Source organism: Lontra canadensis, unplaced genomic scaffold (assembly GCF_010015895.1).
Source record: "Lontra canadensis isolate GAN:19392208 unplaced genomic scaffold, GSC_riverotter_1.0 scaffold58, whole genome shotgun sequence".
NCBI lineage: Eukaryota > Metazoa > Chordata > Mammalia > Carnivora > Mustelidae > Lontra > Lontra canadensis.
Genome location: NW_022631052.1, coordinates 7,663,609 through 7,683,015, shown reverse-complemented (window position 1 = coordinate 7,683,015; position 19,407 = coordinate 7,663,609). Strand labels below are relative to the sequence as shown.

Below are 19,407 nucleotides of genomic sequence, written 5' to 3'. Positions count from 1 at the left end.
TCCTCTCCCTTCTTGTTCCTCGTACGAACTGAGCACTCCATTTTTATCCAACATATTCATCCAACAAATAGTTACAATGTATGCACACTGATCCAGGATCTGGAGATACAGGGGTTCAAAGCCATCATCCCGGGGCGCCTGGGTGGCTCAGTCAGTGAAGCGTCACCTGCTTTTGGCTGAGGTCATGATCTCAGGGTCCTGGGATCAAGCCCCACATCAGGCTCTCCGCTCAGCAGGGAGCCTGCTTCCCCCCCTCTCTCTCTATGATCTCTCTCACTCTTACTCCCTCTCACTCTCAAATAAATAAAATCTTTTAAAAAGCCATCATTCCTGCCCTTAGAGAGTTTAAAATTATGAACCAGATAATTTTACTACAGCCTAATTACTATAGAACAGGAGGACTAAGGGGCTGAGGGAAAAGGAAGTTCTGTCCAGGGGAGACTCCACAGAAGAGGTGGCATTTGAGCTGGGTTTTGAAAGATGACTAGGAACTTGCACTGAGGAGCAGAGAGAATTCCACTCCCAAAAGAAAGAAACTGGTCTCAAAGAGTTAGAGGAGAATATATCATTTCATTTTATAAATGTTTACTGAGTACCTAGTCTGTACCAGGCACTGACGAGAACAAGACAAAGTCCTTGTCCTTCCCATCTCCTACAGACCAGCAGGAAAGGACACTATTACACGAGCACTCGTATTAATGCATCATTACAAATTGCAGTGAACTCTGGGAAAGGTGAACGACAGGATGTTTCGAGAATAAATTATCAGGGAGCGGAGCCTGGGTGGCTCAGCCAGTTAAGCATCCAACTCTTGGTTTCGGCTCAGGTCATAATCTCAGTGTTGTGGGATTGAACCCCATGTCAGTCTCTGCACTCAGAGTGGAGTGTGCTGGAGATTATCTCCTCTCCCTCTGCTCCTTCCCCTGCTCCTGTGCACACACATACATACTCTCTCTCTCTCAAATAAATAAATATAATCTTAAAAAAAAGAAAAAAGAATTACCAGGTATACCCTGGTATAGATTCAGGAGTCAGGAATTTTATTTTTAAAAAAAGAGATTAAAAACTAATTTATACTATGGTGTAAATGACTATTAGCCTCATATTTATATCTGTTCTACAGTTTGGACAGTCTAATGCTGGAACCTCAGACATTGAGCCATCCTAAACCCCCCTCCAATCTCACCTCAGTGGAACCCACGAGGGCTCTCCCTGATCCCAACAGCTCTTCCCTCTTCTAGAGGAGACTAAAGGTGAAGGTGGAGTCCCGTGGACGGTGGACTAAGGCCTCCTATGTAGAGGGACTGGAGACTGAACCAAATAACCCCTCAGAGTCCTTCTAGACCCAGGCTACTGAGATGGGACCCCCATCCCCAACCTGGACAGGGAGCCAGGGGACAAGAGAGTGTAGCCAGGTCACCGGGTTCTCAGCCCCACTGCTTGCCCTGTGATCATACCAATCCTTGTGCCTCTCTCAGTCTTGTCTCCTGTATCTAAAGGAATGAGACTAATATCCTTTTCCTAAAGTTATTTTGAAAAAATAAATGAAATAATCTGGAAAAAGCACTTGTCATGGTGCCTGATGCATGATAAGCACCTTTAGTGTGATGTTTATAACTTATAATCGTTAGTATTACATATCAATCACATGTACTTTATTATTAATATAGACGGGCAGAGGGCCACAGCAGGTAGCTGAGGAAGCCCTTCTGTTCTATAACCCTGAATGAGTCATTTCACTTCTCTAGACTTCCTTTGCTGTCAGGAAAATAATGACTGGGGTTAGTCCCAATCCTGGTTTGTCGGCTCTAAAAACAGTGTAAGACTGAGTTGCCCTCCAGTGGCAGGGAAACCACAGAAGTGAAGAGAGGATGAGTGGGTTCTGTGATCTCTCTCACTCTCTCTCTCTCTCAAATAAACGCCGTGGTGACCTGTACAAGTCACTCTTCGCACCTCAGTTTCCCCTTCTGGGCTGATGTCTAAGAGTCCCCACAGGAAAGAAGCAGAGACATGTTGCCACAACCCACATCGGGTTTGGCTTCAAGAAGTGCTCTAGACTACTGCTGTCCAAAAGAAACAATGCAAGCCACATGTGATTTGAAATTCCCTAGGAGCCATGTTAAAAAAACCAGAAATATATGAAATTAATTATAATAGTATATTTAGCCTAATGTAACAATTTCAGTGTGTAATCAATATAAAAACTTTACTAATGAGACCTTCTACTTTTTTTTTTGTATTAAGTTTCAAAATCCAGTGTGTATTTTAACCCGTACAGCACACCTCAGTTCAGACTAGCCACATTTCAAGTGCTCAAGAACCACATGTGGCTAGTGGCTCCTCTACTGGACAGCACAGGTCTAGATCAAGAACTTTGGAATCTTTAACAATCCTGAGTTCAAGCCCAGACTCCACACCTACTGGCTGTGTGAGGCTTGCTTCCTCTTATATGAAGGAGGGTTAATAACAGCACAGCACCCACGAGTAAGGCTGTTGACAGGACTTACTAAGACGCTGCATGTGAAGACCCCCCCCCCACGGAAAGTGGGCGGGGTCACAAGGCCACTTGACTGGATGGAGTCGGGGGTTAGCTGGGTCCCCCATCCAGCCCCTCGCTCACCACCATCTCTGCCCCAGGTCCCGGATGCGCCGGGAGATGTTGGTGGAGGGGACCCAAGACGAACCAGACCTCGACCCTAGTGGGGGTCCTGGTGTCCTACCGCCAGGCCACTCCCACCCAGACCCTACCCTGCAGAGCCCCGACTCTGAGGCTGAGGACCAGAAGCCTACCGTGAAGGAACTGGAACTTCGGGAAGGCTCCGAGGAGAGCATCACACCCCCGACCCCCCAGGACAAGGCCCAGGTGAGGATTAAGCAGGAACAGACTGAGGAGGATGCAGAGGAAGAGGCGGGCAACCAGCTCCAGGACTCGGGGGAGCCAGACAAAGGCCACGGTTCCCCCAAAGAGGCGAATCCTGACCGTCCGGGTAACGACAGACTCCCTAAAGTGGCCCCGGGGCTCCTCCTTCCAGGCGGGACCACGCCAGACTGCCCCTCACTACAGCCCCCCCAGGAGAGCGAGGGCGGGGAGCGGCTCCACCCGGACCCTCTAAGTTTTAAGTCGGTCTCAGAGTCCTCGCGCTGTAGTCTGGAGGTGTCCCTGAACTCACCCTCAGCTGCCTCCTCACCGGGCCTCATGATGTCTGTGTCACCCGTCCCCTCCTCCTCAGCCCCCATCTCCCCATCCCCACCCGGCGCCCCTCCTGCCAAAGTGCCGAGTGCCAGCCCCACCGCCGACACAGCTGGGGCTTTGCACCCCAGCGCCAAGGTGAACCCCAACCTGCAGCGGCGACATGAGAAGATGGCCAACCTGAACAGCATCATCTACCGGCTAGAGAGAGCTGCCAACCGGGAGGAGGCCCTGGAGTGGGAGTTCTGAAGGCAGGGGCGTGAGGGCGCGGGGCGTACCAGGGGGCCAGCGCCCCCCACTCTCGCTCACTCCCCCAGACGGGGTGGGGGAAGGAAGGAAGGAACTCAACCATCCAAAAGGGGACAGCAGTGGTATGCAGTTTACGGTTTTTGTTGTGATCCTAGTTCTCTGACGTTGTGAGTGAGCGGGCGGGGCAAGTGCCACTCCCTCCTCTTTCTGGCACCCCCAGCCCCACAGAGCACCCCCTTCTCTACCCTGGCCTCTCTGCGGGAGGCGGAAGCGATGTGGCACCACACGTTCACCTGGAAACTCCAAACTCTTTTAGAAAAATAAATATTTATAGACCTCTTTTAGATATTTTAATAAAGGATCCTTTGGAATTTATTCCCAGCCAATGCTGTTTTGATATTACAGAGAGTTATAAAATCAGGATGCTGTCACAACTGTTGCGAAGTATACACTGAAGTTGTGTCGTTTTTGCCACTAGATGAGATTAAAAGAAGACAATTGTTCAAAGCCATCACAAAACACTCTAAGACTGACCAAAATTTAGATAACCCTTGAACTGCTTTTTTTTTTTTTTCTGTATCTGTCTGTGAGACACAGCACATTGCTACTGCCCTTCCAGAAACCGTGTTGAAAAGAGAAAGTCCAAAAGACTCTAAATGAAAACCTCGATGCCGTTGAGGATGTGTTCCATTCTGCCGGTCTGTCGTGCAGCCTCAGTAACCCTGAGCGTCCCGTGCTGTCGTAAATGTTGTAGAGGTGTGGGCCGTGGCCAGCCCTCCTCCCCAAGACGTGACGTGGTACAAAACTGCTTCCTCGCCCTCTCGTCAGAAACCTGGGGGCTGCCAAGTTTGGACACCCAGCCTGTCCATCTCTAGACAAGATGTGTTTCTGGATTCTCCGGGAAGCCAGGCGAGGGGTCAGGTGATTGGAGGACAGCACTTGAGCCAGAATGACCCCGCTCCCCTGAATCGTGGCCCTGGCACAGGAAGTTTCCCCACTGGCTTTCCAGAGCAGGACTGCGGCCGCCATCTTCCCCTCCCCATGTTTTAAGAGAATAACAGCATTGGTCATCCCATGAGCACCCAGCACCAAAAAGTAGATTCCTCCAACTAGAGACCCCAATTCCCCTTCTTGCCATCTTCGCTCTCAAGCTGACCCAGGTGCTGTTTCTGGAAGGCCTCTGCAACTCCCAAGTTAAGGCAGAACAAAAGCAAGAAGGTTGAGTTCACCACAGCATAACCACTGTATCCCAGGCCCTAAGTCTACCCTCCTGCCTTCCGACACATGACCTTCTCGGGAGCGGAGACTCTATCTCCCCAAACTCAGAGGAGCCCTTCCTCTAGAAACTTCGTCACCAGGGTTTCTGGCGGGAGAGTTCCCAGTGTGGATGGAACAGCCACCATATTGGTTTTCGACGCTGTCTCTCTCTCCCGTTTTTATTTCTTTTCCTTTGTCAAACTCTCCGTGGGAAGGCTGAATTGGTGACTCCCCAGCTGAAACCAGAATGATGATGAAAAGGTGGCCACAATCGGTGCCAATCCAGTGCCCTGGGGGGAGATGGCTGAGGGTTTTCAAGGATGCAGCAAAATCCAGTAACCAGAAGGGGACAATTGAGGGCTGTTCCAGAAATCTCAACTCTCATGCACCCAGGCCAGGCTGCAGACTCCACAATCAATGAAAAAGAACACAAACGCTGCAGGAAAACATCCTTTTCCGTACACCCAGGCTATGCATTGAAGAGTTTTCCACTGTATACATTTTTATCCAGATGAAGGTATTTTTATATTTTGACAATAGGAAACACTGACCAATTTTCAGAGTAATCAAATCAGGAACAAACGAAACATCTCCTTTTAGCCACCACCGCCCTGTCTCAATTAAGACGATCGTGAGGGAACACACAACTTTCTACTGTTGAAACCCACACAACATTGAAACCCAGGCTCACCCGCAGACTACAGATCTTAGAGGACTCAATCTGGCTTTTGTGTGACGGGATTTGATTAAGCACTTAGCATATAGTCTTTTGAACACGGAAATCCTGTTGTACTGAAAGCTAGCAGACTCATGAACAACTTTGTCAGGTTCGCGTCCTATAACGGTAAAAACAAAACAAAAACCCACAAAACCGTTTCTATGAGAGATTGATGAACTTTGTTTAAAATTTTAAAAAGAACACGTTCTGTAAACGCGTCGCTCAATACAGAATTGTATAATAATGTCTGGGTGTCCTGCTTGCTTTATTCTAGAGCTGGGGATGCAAATTGGAGGTCCAAGCTGGCCCTCAGAGGTGTTTTACAAGACGTTTTTGTGGGGGGGTGGGGGGACTGGCTTTTAATTAGTTTGCAAACCATTAAAATATGGGGATGTGGGGGCACTTGGGTGGCTCAGTGGGTTAAAATATGGGGACGTGTCACATAAAAATCCTAATTACCGGCTTCTCTTGAAAACTGTAAGATCTAGTCACACTGGACACAAGTTCTAAGGTAACAGCAGTTCCCCCCTTTTAGACAGGACACTTGCCTGTGATGTGCCTCAGTCCTCGCCTGTGCCACCTTCCTGGGTCCCATGGACATCTCTGTCGGCGACTGTGCTATGGGCTCCGGCAAAGGGAAATGGAAGGATCAGATTCCATGTTTGTCCTCAGTGCAGCAGGGTGGAAGCAAGTTAGACTCTGGGCCTGAGATCATGCCTTGCCCCCACATCAGTGGCCACAGGTCATGGCCCCAGGATCACCCAGTGGAGTGAGGAGAGGTGTCCCCAGCCTTCCGATATGAAAAGGCCAAGACGGGCTTCCCAGTAACCAACAGAGCATCGCCCCTTTCCATGCTGTGTAACTCGGACCTTGATTTCCCTGTCTGCGTAATGGGGGTATCACAGCAACCAGCCAGCTCAGGAGGTGGTTATGAAGAACAACCACGCGTGTAAATTATGTTAGTGCGGCACATCAGGGCTCAACGTGACCTGTTCCCATGAGCAGAGGTCGGGTTCTTTCAACCCGTGATGGTGAGTCTCTGCTTCAAGCGGCAGGGTTTTTCTTGACCAGTAATGTCAAGAGAGTCCCTGAGATGGCATTACTCACCCGTGAGCCAAGGCCACATGGTGTCCCAAGACAGACCTCTCCTTTCTGGAAACTTTCCACATGTCCTTAAAGTGGTAATCAAATGATTAATCACCTTCATTAGGATAATTAATTACTCCAAACCCAGCAGGATTGCCCCCCGGGATACCTGAGCACCCCATCAGGGCAGCGAGGGCAGCATCACGTAAGGCCGAGGCCCCCATCCATGGGGGTCCCGAGCTAGCCCTTAAGGGTGACATCTCGGGCGGGGCTGGCCTTTGTTCAGAGTTGGAGAAAAGGATGAGAGTCAAGAGCTCCGGGGAGGGAAGGGGAGAGCAGACCACCTGGGTTCAACCCTGGCTCCATCTATTGGAACCGTAGGACCTTGGGTATAAGCCAAAGCCACTCTGTGCTTCAACTTCCCAAACAGTACAGTGGAAAGAATAATAATGGCAACTTCCCTATAAGGTGGTTGTGAGGGTTCAGATGAGGCAACGCCACGGACTGACTCTTTGGACCCTCGGTTCACAGCTCTGGAAAAACAGAAGGCAGAAATTCCCAGGACATGGCCCCATGGTGGTGTAGGTGGGGGCCAGAGTAGAGAAGAAGCCACATCTGACATCCATAAGCCACCTAAGATCCTGCAGAAGCAAGTGCCCCCGGCCTCTGGAAACTAAAGCTCCATCCTGGGCCATCATCTTTGGTGTTGATATTGTCCGCAGTCGCTGCCCATCTGGAGTGGAAAATGCAGTAAAAAACACAGACATATGGAATGCTGAACTAGGGAGCATAGGTGAGTGGGGGTTGGAGAGACCAGAAAGATAAGAGAAGGCAGGGAAGGCCTTGGAAGAGAGTGGTGGTAGATTCCAATCAGGGGACAGAGGAGACAGAGAGCTGAGTTGGGGGAAATTGGGTGACTGTCCGGGTTATAAGTATTTATCGAATGCCTACATGTGCTCAGTGATCCAATGGCAGAAACATGGGGAACCATGAGAGTATGAGTAGTGAAATCCAGGAAAGCTTCCTGGAGGAGAGGACATCTCAGCGGACACCTGAAATACTATAGGAGTTAGAGGAGAAGCAGGGGCCAGAACATGGGGGAACAGGTCCAAAAGAGGTTGGAACTTGAGATGGGGTGGATGGAGGAAGGATGAAGGTCAGATCCCGAAGCCCATTGGGAAATATGCCTTTCCACTGAGGGTACTGGGAGCCATGGACGGTGTGAGGCAGGCAGTTGCTGTGTTCAGACTTGCATTCTTAGGAGGTTAGGAGGTTCCATCTGCCTGGGGAAGTGGCAAGCCAGAGGAGAGAAGCAGGCCCACCCCTACATAGGCCCTGACCCTCAGGCCTCTATGGCCCTTGCTTCCTACTCCTGCCCCCCTTTGGATACTAGTTAAACTCCTGCCCTGGGCCAACAGCCCCACTTCCCATCACCTACTGGTGAGTGAAGAAACCAGACCTCTCCTGGCTGATTAGCCCATGACTGCCAGGCTGGCTATTCTAGAGATCATTCCAAAGGCCAGGTTCTCAGGGAGTCTGCTTCTCCCTCTGTCTCTCCCCCTGCTCTCTCCTCTCTGTCTCTCCTCTCCTCTCCCCCTGCTCCTCTCTGTCTCTCTCTCTCAAATGAATAAATAAAATCTTTTTAAAAATAAATAAATAAATAAAGATTAAGACCAGGCTTTCCATAGCCAAAGGCACAGCGTATATGCTGCTGTAGAATCTAGGCGCTCTTTGTGGGCACCCTGGAGGCTGACGTCACTCCTGTAAACCCAAGAGCAGTAGGGAAGGGGCAGGGAACAGCACCTTGAGTGACCTTAGCCAAGGTGACTCCTCACCCCAGATCAGGTTCCCATCTGCCACAACGAAGGAATAAGACTGCTGGTTTCATGACCTTCTCCAGGCCCTCAGGGTGTTGTTAAAAGCACTGGTTTTGGACTTAGCCTAGCCTGGGTTTGACTCTCCACTATCAGGTAATCTAGGGTCCTTCAATGAGACTCAGTTTCCTTATCTGTAAAATGGACCAGATCATAGTAGCATCTACTTGTGTTTGCTGCCTCTTACCACACAACAATGCCAAAACTTAGTGGCTTAAAACGGTAAATGTTTACCTCTCAGTCTCTGCTGGGTCAGGAATTTAGGAGTGGGGTAGCCGGGTGGTTCTGGGTCCTGGATCCCTCATGAGGGTACCAGGAAGCTGCCAACCACCGGGGCTGCAGTCTCCTGAAGGCTGTTTTGGGACCGGAGAATCTGATCCCAAGATGGTGCCCTCATGACTGGCAGGCTGGGGCTGGCTTGTTGGCTGAGGGCTTCTGTTCCTCTGTCAGGGCTGCTTGAGTGTCCCCACAACACGCCAGCCAAAGGGGAGCAAGGCAGAGGCTGCGGTGTCTTCCGTGACCCAGACTTGTAAGCCCTACTGTCACTCCCACGGTATTCCCTTGGCACACAGGCCTGCCATGACTCAGTGCGGGAGGGGACAACACAAAGGCACGGACACCAGGAGGCAAGGCTCATCAGGGCCCATCATGGGGTCTGGCTACCACACCACCTTAGAAGTTTTCTTCGAAGATTAAATGAGCATTTCCTACGCTGTGGCCCTCAAATCCCTGTTTCCTACTCAAAAATGCAGGTTCCTGGGCCCTGCCTCCAACCTCCTGACCCAGATTTCTGGGAGCCAGGGCCCAGGAATCTGCATTTTTAAACCATGCCCACCCCCTGCAGTGACTAGGACATCACAGGTGTCAGCAGATGGGAGGAAGAGCTAATTTTTTGTGTTGGCCCCACTGGGTGTGCCAGGCCCCAGATGCTGGTGAAACAGGAGAGCCTGGGTGTGTGAAACAAACATCCGCTGGGTGTCTTGGCATAATCGGGAACGGCTGTGTTGAGAGCAATATGGATCCTCTTAGAGATGTGCCAACGGTTTATTGGGAAGATCAGGAGAAGACCCTGTGAAATCCAGAGGCAGGAGTTTCAGCCAGGCTTTGGGGTACCAGACGGTCTCTCTCTCTCAGACCCCCTCATACCTGAGTCTGTTCCTCCAAATTCAAAGTTCCTAGGACCCTGCCTGGCTCAGCCCGCGTCTGAGACCAACTCCTGCCTGGCGACCGTAGTTGGGGAGAGAAGAATCACGTGAGTGAGCTCACGGGGCACGGGAGGCAGCGATTGGCATCTCAGTGCCAAGCCCTGGGTGGGTGCGCACCAACAGCAGAGCTGATCCGCACCTTCTGGAAAGCCTGGGTGCACTGCTCTGGATCTCGGCCCCACAAAGGAGAAACAACAACAGCAGTTCCCCCGAACAATGAAGGGAGTGCAGTGGCAGTGGCCCCAGCCTGCAAGTGCTTCCCAAACCCCTCCTGGTAAGAACAGCCATGGCCGTGGCCCCAAGTGCGATCAGACCAAGCCAGCTCGGACCCCTCTGTCAGGAGCAGAAAACGGTCTTGAAACCTTAAGTGAAAAAACAGTTCATGGGACCCACCTTTTAAAACGTCTTCATCAGGAAATGCAAATTTGGAGTTGGGCTTAATTAAGGAGTTTATCATTTTTCTGCTTTTGAAGAGTTTAATTTTAGATGCCGCGACTTTAGAAATTGGGACAAGTAGTAGGAACTTTTCAATAACCAAGTTTGTGTAACATGAGTTAAGGTGTCTGGGGATGGGTTGGGAGGAGTGGACAGTTGGGACAAAACAGCCCCTCTTAGAACATATAAGTACAGTGCTATGCTTTCAGTATTTGTTCGCTCCGAAGAGGAGATGGATGTCCCAGGGAATACCACCCAGCACTAACCTTCACCCCACTGAGCTGAGAACAGCCCTACACTTGGTCATCTAGAGCCATGCTCCTTAGAAGGAACAGCTACAGTCATTCAAACTTACCTGTTAGGAAGCCTCTGGCTGCAAAAAAAAAAAAAAAAAAAAAAAAGTACCACTCAAACCTTTAAACAAGAACATTTAATACCTCAAATTACTAGATGTCCAGGAGTAGGGCAGGCTTCTGGTCCGTTGATTTGTCAGTTCAAGGATATCTTCAAATATGTACAACCCAGCAGGGCATATTTTCCTTAGTGTGGCCTACTCATGATCACAAGATGGCTGCCACAGCTCCAGGCATCAGATGTAACCTATCCCCAGAGAGCAATGAATTGCTTTTCATTGTATCTCTTTTTAGAAGCAACAAGACCCTTCTACTCACATCTCCTTGGCTGAAATTCAGTCACACAGCCATTCTTTAGCAGCTAAAGTCTAGCTGATCCCTGAAAGTCAAGCGGGAGCAGCACAATTAACCATTTAGGGTAGATGGATGTGGTCAACCAGCCCATAGCTTTTGGCCTGGTTGCCGTCCTTGAGGTTCTCACCCCTACCCCAAGTGGCTTCTCAGAATATCCCTCTGAATATATACAATATCCCCCCAAAGACTGTTTGGTAAGGACAATTTCCTCTACTTTGTCCTGCTTCTGGGATGTTTTACTCATCCTTAGACACATGCCCCAAACATCCCCCCTCGGTCTGGCGGAAACACTGACATACTAGCAGGTAGATGTCCAACGCTCTGGTATGGACCGACTTGTCTCCCCTTCCCCTTTCAGCGGGTTGCAAGGAAACATTCCAGCCCTCAAAAGCCTGGCACGTGAGGACACCCTTGTGACCCTCCCTCTTGCGGCCGTATCTCTCCTGCGACTTCCCCCATCCTACAGCCCAGGCCCTGCAGAGACTGTGGTCACAAACACCACAGGGAGCACCCTGACTCAGCCTGTGTGGGGAACCACTTCCCTGGCTCCCATGTCAGCTGTGGTCCCTGGAGAGGTGGGAGTAATTACTCAGCACATCCTGGGTGCTCACGGTGGCATGATTCCCTGACCCTCATAGTTTTCATTTCTTATTCATGAACTTGTTCAGAGGACTGAGGATGGAAGGTTGCTCATCCTAAGCCACATTTTCCTGAGTGTGCACAGTTTTTCCAGGCTGGCAAGGGAGACACGTGACTCAAGTTCTGAAACCACATTAGGAGGACCTTGGGCCAGCCCCTTCCCATCTGTGAATCCCCCAGTAGCCCAGCAAACAAGCTCGAGGAGTCTTGTTTGAGCACCACCACCATCCACCCTGTGCTCACAGAAGACATCACTCATCACAGGCTCTTCCTCTCTGAACCAGCATTGATGTCAGAATTCTCTTCCAGGGCCCTAGGCAGCCACCATGAACTGATCTGTGGGAAGAGGCAGGTTTTGACTCTTCCATCTGCCATCCCTGATGTCCCTCCCAACTGTCAAGCCCTAGCCCACAGTTAACTTTTAAGTCTTCACCTTTCCCCCTCCTTCCTCTCCCCTCTGAAAAGGAACTTTGCAACTCCACCCCCCGCCACCACCATATTCCTCTGGAAGGCTCTGCCCTTCTTCCACAGGATTCTAGGTGTTTATGTCCCTACTTTGACACTTTACAGCTGTGTGAACTTAGCAGCTTTCTCAACTCGAGTCTCAGTTCCCTCATCTGTAAAACGGAGCTGTTATCTGCTGTAAGATGTTGAGAATGTGCCAGGCAGAGCATCAGCCATGGGCACGCAGCATCTACTAGTCGTTTCTCCTGTAGGGTCTGCTCTGCAATGAAGGATTTTGATGGGGAAAAATGACACAATCAGTCTTTTTTTTTTTTTTTACCAATTTTTTTAATTTTAGCCTTTACATGCCCCTCCCAGGCTGCCTGATATCTCTGTCCCCACCCAACTCTGGAGGCAGCCTGACCCCATCTTGTGCTTTTTTTGGGGGGGATGGGGTGGAAAAGGGGACCAGTGGTAGGCACTGTACCTTTACAGAGCTTGTAAACCTGTACCAGGATGGGGGCCGACACCTCACCCCACCAGCTGGGTCTGGCCAGTACATGGGCTCTGGGCAGATCTTAACATCCCTGGAGACCCAGAGCCTATAGACAACAGCAGCCATCCCTACCCCCTCCACTCGGGACTTGGAAAGGAGGGGCATGGAAAGCGTAGGAACACCCCAGAGGCACCTGTCAGCGGAAAAGGACGTGTAGAGACTGGGAAGAAGGTAGAAAACCAGGTGAGATTCTTGAGGTGACGGTCTCCAGCCCAGGCTCCTGACCCTCTCCCTGGGAGCCGTGCCAACTGCCCGCCGCTGACCCTCAGCCAGCCCAGAGCTGGGGCACCTCATCCCCTCCCACCAGCTAACAAGAAACAAAAGCAGTGAAAACACCAGGCTCTGTTGCTGGGGGAAAAACACCCTAAAGTATTAAAAATTAAATTAAAACTGAAGCCCCAGTCAACTGAGCCAGCAGTGAGCTGGTGACTGCAGACACAGACACCCCCCCATTCTTCCCCGAGCCCCAGGGTCTCCAAAGACAGCAAGAAGGGGCCTCAGGACCAAGGCCCACTGTCACCAAGAGGGACCCTCTGGGGAAATACAGCTTGGGGCATATGTGTCCTCAGGTGGTCCCCAGTGTGGGGCACTGAGGACTGTAAACAAAACCCAGCTTGAGGGTCAGGGGTGTCCCAGCCCCCCGAGATTCTCCCTGGAAGAATGGCCACTGTGGTGAGTACGTAAAACAGCAGTCGGCCTTGAAGCAAAGCAAGACCTGGTCTCCCCCTCAGAATACTGGGGGTGGAGGTGGGCCAGGACTGTGGAGTGAGGGGCTTCCAGAAGCCAAACACAGCATGGCAGCTGTTTCTTTGCAGTACCAGATCAGCACCCAGGCCCTTTCTGGGTGGTGAGTCAGCTCCTGGCCACCCATCCCTGGGGAACCCCGCTAGAAAGTCAGCTCAGGCCACACCTGCCCAGCTCGGGGCTGGACAAGGTCAGGCGAGCTCCTGAGAGGCCCCAGCCCAGGGTGGGGCAGAAGACCCACTTCCGAAGGAGACTGAAGTATGTGGTTAAGGAGTGTCGGGAAGGCATGTGAGAACCACCACAGGGACACACACATGGCCCAAACCAGAGCGCCGCTGCTGTGCCAGCAGTACCTTGTCAAGGCCTGGCTGAGTCTCAGGGCAAAGTCCTGCCTCGGCCCCCACTGCAAGCCAAGAGCCCTGGGAGCAGGCCATGTCAGAGCACCGGCCGCGCGTGAAAACGGGGCGCCTGCGCGGCCTTCGGCACCTGCCTGGGGAGTCAGGAAGGCGGCCTGGAGCCACGGTCAAACCTCCAGGCCTGGAGCAAAAGGTCAAACCCAGGTGTGGTGCTGCAAGGTCAAGGCTTCTCTCTGTCCACGTCCAGGGCCAGTCCCAGCGGCCAGAACCAGGGCTGAGTGGGCATTGCCTTTCAGGCCCCAGATCCTCACGTGGTCCCAGTCACCCCAGTGGGGGCCTGTTAACAGCAACAGGCCTTTGCTGGGTGACTCCGGCCGGCTTGGGGCCAGAGTTCCCTGGATACCAGGACTCTGGCTTCTTGAGGCTCACCGAGGCCCCGGAGGCTCCCTAGAAGCAGGTACAGGGCCCCCTTTGAGTCCCACAGTCCTAAAGCACCCCTCGGAGCCGGGTCCCGGAAACCAGGCCACCCTGACTTCCCTCAGGAACCCCTCCACCCTGGTCTCCCAGGGCAGCGCCTGTCAGAGCGAGGCCTGGGGCTGGGGTCCCGCTGGAACCAGCTCCTCCACCACTGGGGTGACGTCAGGGCTGGGCCCGGTTCCTGAGCCACTGGCTCCTCAGCGCCCTCACCTCCTGCCCATACAGCTCGTGCAGCTGGGCGAAGGAGCCAGCGCGGAGGGGCCCGTTGGGCGCCGAAGCCCGCCGCCGGGGAGGGAGAGGCGGCGGAGCAGGGCCCGGCGGGGAGCCGGCGGCCGAGGCGCCCGCGGGGCTGGGGGCGGGGCTGGGGGCGGGGCTGGCGGCCGGGGGCTCCGCGCTCCACACGGCGCAGCCGTTCTCCTTGGGCGGGAGCGCGCGCGGGCGGCGCGGAGGGTGCGGACAGTCCCCGGCCCGCATGGCGGCCAGCTGCTGCTCCAGCTCGCGCACCACGAGCCGCAGGTAGTCGAAGCTGGCCCGCGACAGCGCCTTCACCCAGCCCTCCATGGCGGCCTGGCTCTCGGCGGCCAGCACGTAGGTGCGCGCCCGGGCCCCTGCGAAGCGCACAGCGAAGGCGAACTCCTCGGCGGCCTCCACCAGCTCCACCGTGCAGCCCTCCAGGATGATGACGCCCACCGGCTCGCGGCTGGCCGGGTCCTCGAAGTAGAAGAGCATGTTGCCGCGCAGCACGAACCAGCGGCGGTGGTAGGCCGCGTGCCGGCCGCCCTTCTTGTACAGGAAGCCCGCGTTGTCCACCGGCGCGTCGCACGTGGCGTAGAAGGCCAGGCTGCGCTCGTTCAGCTTCATGGCGGCCGCGCAGGGGCCTGTCCCTGCTCCCCAGGACAGCCCGCCGTGACTCACACGGCCACGGCCACCAGGTCCCTCCCCGCACCGCGCCTCGCTGTGACCTCACTGCCACCTCACTGCCACCCTCGGCCACCTGCGGCCCTCAACGCCTCCCCACCCCCTCACAGCTGAGGAAACTGAGGCTCCTGGAGCAGAAGCGGCCTGGCCACGCTCACGCAGCTCTTCAGGATCAGAGCCAGGGCCCAAATGCAGGGCTAACTAGCCCCCGAAGTCTCCCCAAGGTAAGGTGGAGCGTAACTACTGCAGGCCAAGCATTTTGTATGTATTAACTCATTTCATCTAGCAGCAAACCCCCGTTGGTAGGGCCTCGCACCACCCCTATTTGACAGGTGGGGTAACAAAAGACGGAGCTAGTTGCTCTCAGACAGTCACAAAGCAGGTTGGGCAGAACTGAAATTCAAACCCAGGCCTCATCTCAGGCCCGGAGGTTTTCAGCATCCCCAGAAACCAGACCGGCTGTCTCTTTGTGGTCCCTTCCACATCCCAGCTCCGCTTTTATAACTGGCTTTGATTTGCCTATCCCTGGAATGGGGATATGAACAGAACTTAGTTTGGAAGGCTGTAGGGCCTTCACTCATCAAACTTCATTCATCAAATTTGTTAAGGACCTTCTATGTGCCGAGGACTGCTCCAGGCACGAGGAGTACAGCCATAAAGGAGAGAGAGGGTCACTGCCCTGGTGGCACTGACGTGCTAGTGGCAGGGGAAGAGGGCAGACCATTAACAAACAGATAAAGGTACGTCTGCGAGGTGGTCTTCAGTGCTGTAGAAAATAAAAAGAAGGGAAGGGAAGGGGCCAAGGGTGTTAGGGACCAAAGGAATGTTTGACTTTAGTGGGAGTCAGGAAAGGCTATACTGAGAAGGTAACATCTGAGCAAAGACCTGAGGAGGTGAGGGAGGGAGCCCCAGAGACATATCAAGCAGAGGGAAGAGCAAGTGCAAAGGCCCTGAGGTAGGAACCTGCTACTATGCTTGAGAAACAGCCAGGAGGCTGGTGAGGCCAGAGCAGAGGGGGAAGGGAAGAGGCAGAAAACACGTTATGAAGTGATCCAGATAAAAGGCCCAGGGCTTGGCCCACACTTATAGGAAAGGGATGCGGAGCACATCTAATACCCACTTAAAGCAGAGGACTCTAACTCTATACCTTTGGCCAGTGATTTTTATCCACTTTCCCCCAAAGAGTACATGATGGGGGCAACACTGGCCAGACGGGATTAACTGGGAGGTGGAACCTGGGCCCCCAACATAGCCATACCTTCCCTTGGAGTATTTCATGGACAGTTTGTTTGGGATTCACAGCCCCACTCTGCACAGGACAGTAGCTGTATTTTTCAAGAGGCAAAGCATGTAAAGTCCCTGGATTGCAGAAGGTACTCAATGAACGTTTATTCCCCAGCCTGGGTGGTGCCTTACTCAGGGCCTGGAGGAATGAGGTATGGCTGGTGACTCTCTTGGGAGCATCTGCCAAGCCAGGCAACCTGACCCAGAGCAGAGGGGAACGACTGCTCCCAACTGAATCCACCTCATCTAACTTGCCTGAGCAGTCAAGGAAGGCTTCCTGGAAGAGACAACACGAGCTATGATTTAGTAGCGGAGATCAGCCTGTCTTGACCTAGCAGTGGGGCCAAGGTCAGACAGAGGCCCTGAAGGCTCAGGGCATGTAATCCCTGCTCTGCCTACCTGAGCTGAGTGACTTTAGACACAGGCTGCCCTGCTCTAAGCCTCAGTTCCTCTCTCTGCAAAACAGGACTCATGCGTCCTTCCTCACACCCCAACAACTCCATGTGGACCCTGGCTCCATTTTGCACAAGAACCACCCACCCTACCTGCCACATCGCCCTCCTACCTCTCAGGCAACCACTTGCCTCCCTGCCCTCTGCCCAGTCTGGTGTCGGCTTGCTCTTCTCTGGGTTCAAATGTCAGCTCTGTAGTGTTCAGGTCGTGTGAGCCAGGCAACCTTTAAGCTTCTCTGGGCCTCCTTTTCCACATCTGTAAGATGGGATCATGACAGCACCTACATCAGGGTATTGCGATGTGACAGTGACTCTGTAGAAGGTGCCGAGCCTGGTGCTGGACACACAGTACACCCTCAGCAGTGGTAGTGTTGATACTCTTCTCGGCCTCACCAAATGCTCCCCTCAGCACTCCGCCTCCCCACCTCACCCCCACTGTGCACTGATCAAGCCCAGTTGATGCCCCCCCCAATCCCAACCCCTTCCAAATCACTGGTCTAATATCTCTGCCCTCTACCCCTTCCCTGTCCTCCATCCCTATCGTCACTTACCTCACAGCTGCCATAGCTTCCTGGTCGTCTCCCTGCCTCCACCCTTGCACCTTCCCTGTCCTCTTTCTTCAGGGTAAGAGCCAAACTCCCTCCTTGGCCCCTCCCCCTGGCCCCACTACAATCCATTCCCCACCGAGGGATCCTGTTAAGAAAAGTCCAACCACACCCCTCCTCTACTCTAAACACTCCCATGACTCCCTGCTTGTCCCAGTATTAAATTCAGTCCTACCCATGGCTTCCAAATGCCCTTCCCCTCCCTCTTTCCCCCTTGCTCATTCAGCTCCAGCCTCCAGAGCCTCCTTGCTGTTCCCCAGACACACCAGCCTTTGCCCTGGCTGTTCTCTCTGCCTGGAATGGCCCTCTTCTATTTTCACATGGCTGACTTCTCATCCTTCAGTGTCAGCTTGACCATCAGGGAAGCAGTCCCTGACCACCCTGTACTCAAGAGACACATACCCCAGTCACTCCCCTACACCCCAACCTGAAATTACCTGAGTCGTCTCTGCCTACTCTGGGAGGGCAGGGGTTTCCTGCCTGAATTCCAGTGCCTGGCATTCCAGATGCTCAGATACCTGTGGAATGAATCAGACAGTTATCTTCTGATATCTCTCTACATCCCCAACCCACATTCATAGATGTGGAGAAGGGAGACAGAGAGGTTAAGTAACTTGTCCAAAGGCACAGTGCTGTGCCCAGAGTCACATGCTCCAGGCAGCCAGCACAAAGGGGCTGATCCTGAGATGTCCCCACCCCATTAAGACCCAAGGAAGAGCAGTTTCCCTCATGGCTCAGCAGCTGTCCCCCTGCTGCTGCCCAAATGGGGCCAGCCTGGCCCACGATCACCACCCAGCACAGAACCCCACTCTGCCCATGACTCTTGCCTCCTCCAGCCCAGGAAAAAAAAAAAAAAAAAGAGAGAGAGAGAGCAGGAAACAGAAGGGGTGCAACCTCCAGCTCCTGGGAGGGCCTGGTCACCCACTTATCTCCTCACTCTCGTGCTGTTTTCCAAGTTCAGAGTCCACTCCGGGTACTGCTGTTGATTCAACAGCCTTTGGCCAAGCAGGAAGCTGGAGGGAGCCTGGCCTCTCTCTGGTCCCAAGGCCAAGTTCTCTCCTCCATCTAAAAAATGTCATTTCTCCTTTCCCAGCCTGTTTCCCATCTGCCAAACGGGCTGTGGAGTGGGTTGGATGGGCTAGAATGAGGAAAACCCACTGGCAAACTCTGGGAAAGGAACCGAAAGCACTGCCACTGGGAGTCGGGGTGAGCCTCATCTATAAAGTGAGAATATTAATCTCTATCCCTCTGGGAAGGATTGAATAAATCCTGAGAAGTCATTCTGCAAAATGTTTACCAGGTAGTGAGCACTCAGGAAAGAAGCTGTCCAAAAGGCAAATTAATTAGTTCAACGTCTCCAGGGACACAGCTGGCCCAGAATCCAGGACTCTGGGGAAACTGAGGCATGACATTTGGCATTCAATTCAAGAAGCCAGACCGCAGGTGCTGAGATTGAATCCAGCTGCACAAGTGTCCCCAACAGTGGGCATGGGGGAGAGGGTGTGGCAGGTACAGACAGAAAAACGTGCTGAGAACCCCGAAGAAGAGGGCCTCTCCAAGACCAGGGGCCACAGAGAGCCCAGGGCCCCCGCCCAGGCCCGAAGCAGCCCCACTGCCCATTGCAGAGGCTGCTTCTCCAGGTCTGGCACTGCTCCTGGCTGCCCTCTGCTCCTTTCTTTGTGTCTGGTGTGTTCCTTAAAGGACAGCCAGAGCCCAGATGAGGTGGTTCACCGCAGAACGTGGGAACCAGAGCTCCACCACGGGTGGAGGTCGCTTATGGGGCGGGGTCGGCGGCCAAGCTCGGCCGGCAGCCGGGGTCCCCAGAGGGTAAATTACCAGTGGCGTGTTATCGCAGATGGGCAGCTCTCTCCAGCAGAGGTCTCCCAGACAGCCGGGGATCCCGAGGCCCACGGCGGTCCGAGCCCGGTCTCGCGTCCCCTCGCAGGGCCACCCGCAGGTCCCCCCTCGCCAGGCCGGCCTTACCTCGCCGTGCAGCCTAGGGAGGTGGCGGCAGCAGCGGGACGGGAGGCGCGGGGCCCCGGGGCGGCCCAGCCATGGCCCGGGACCCGCTGGGTGGCGGCGGCAGCGGTGGCGCTTTGTCTCCTGGGTGGCGGGGCTGGCGCAGCCGCGGGAGAGCGCCACTCAGGCGGAAGGAGGCGGGAGCAGCCGGACGGTCCACGACCCCCGGGCGCGCCCCTTTAACCCTTCGCA

The 19,407-nt window shown here is 53.6% G+C and overlaps 2 protein-coding genes across 5 annotated transcripts in view; one reads left to right on the top strand and one right to left on the bottom strand.

Annotated features, from left to right (window-relative positions):
• The window catches only part of CUX2 (cut like homeobox 2), a 254,098-nt gene extending 248,438 nt beyond the window's left edge, over nucleotides 1–5,660 (top strand). For all 4 annotated transcript variants that reach the window (XM_032876295.1, XM_032876294.1, XM_032876291.1 and 1 more), the window contains one exon: nucleotides 2,638–5,660. In XM_032876295.1, coding sequence (XP_032732186.1) covers nucleotides 2,638–3,439 — 802 coding nt within the window. In that variant the 3' untranslated portion in view covers nucleotides 3,440–5,660. The remainder of the gene's footprint in view (nucleotides 1–2,637) is intronic.
• Nucleotides 5,661–13,680: 8,020 nt separating this feature from the next.
• Nucleotides 13,681–17,697, bottom strand: PHETA1 (PH domain containing endocytic trafficking adaptor 1). Its single transcript, XM_032876290.1, has 3 exons — nucleotides 17,634–17,697; nucleotides 16,705–16,847; nucleotides 13,681–14,821 (listed from the first exon to the last, which is right to left on the bottom strand). The coding sequence occupies exon 3, from the start codon at nucleotides 14,796–14,798 to the stop codon at nucleotides 14,100–14,102; it is 699 nt and encodes a 232-aa protein (XP_032732181.1). The 5' UTR covers nucleotides 14,799–14,821; nucleotides 16,705–16,847; nucleotides 17,634–17,697; the 3' UTR covers nucleotides 13,681–14,099.
• Between the last annotated feature and the right edge of the window lie 1,710 nt (nucleotides 17,698–19,407).

What these genes read in the sequence shown, in the direction of transcription:
- PHETA1 (XM_032876290.1), bottom strand. Translation starts at nt 14,798, where the DNA reads ATGAAGCTGAACGAGCGCAGCCTGGCCTTCTACGCCACGTGCGACGCG.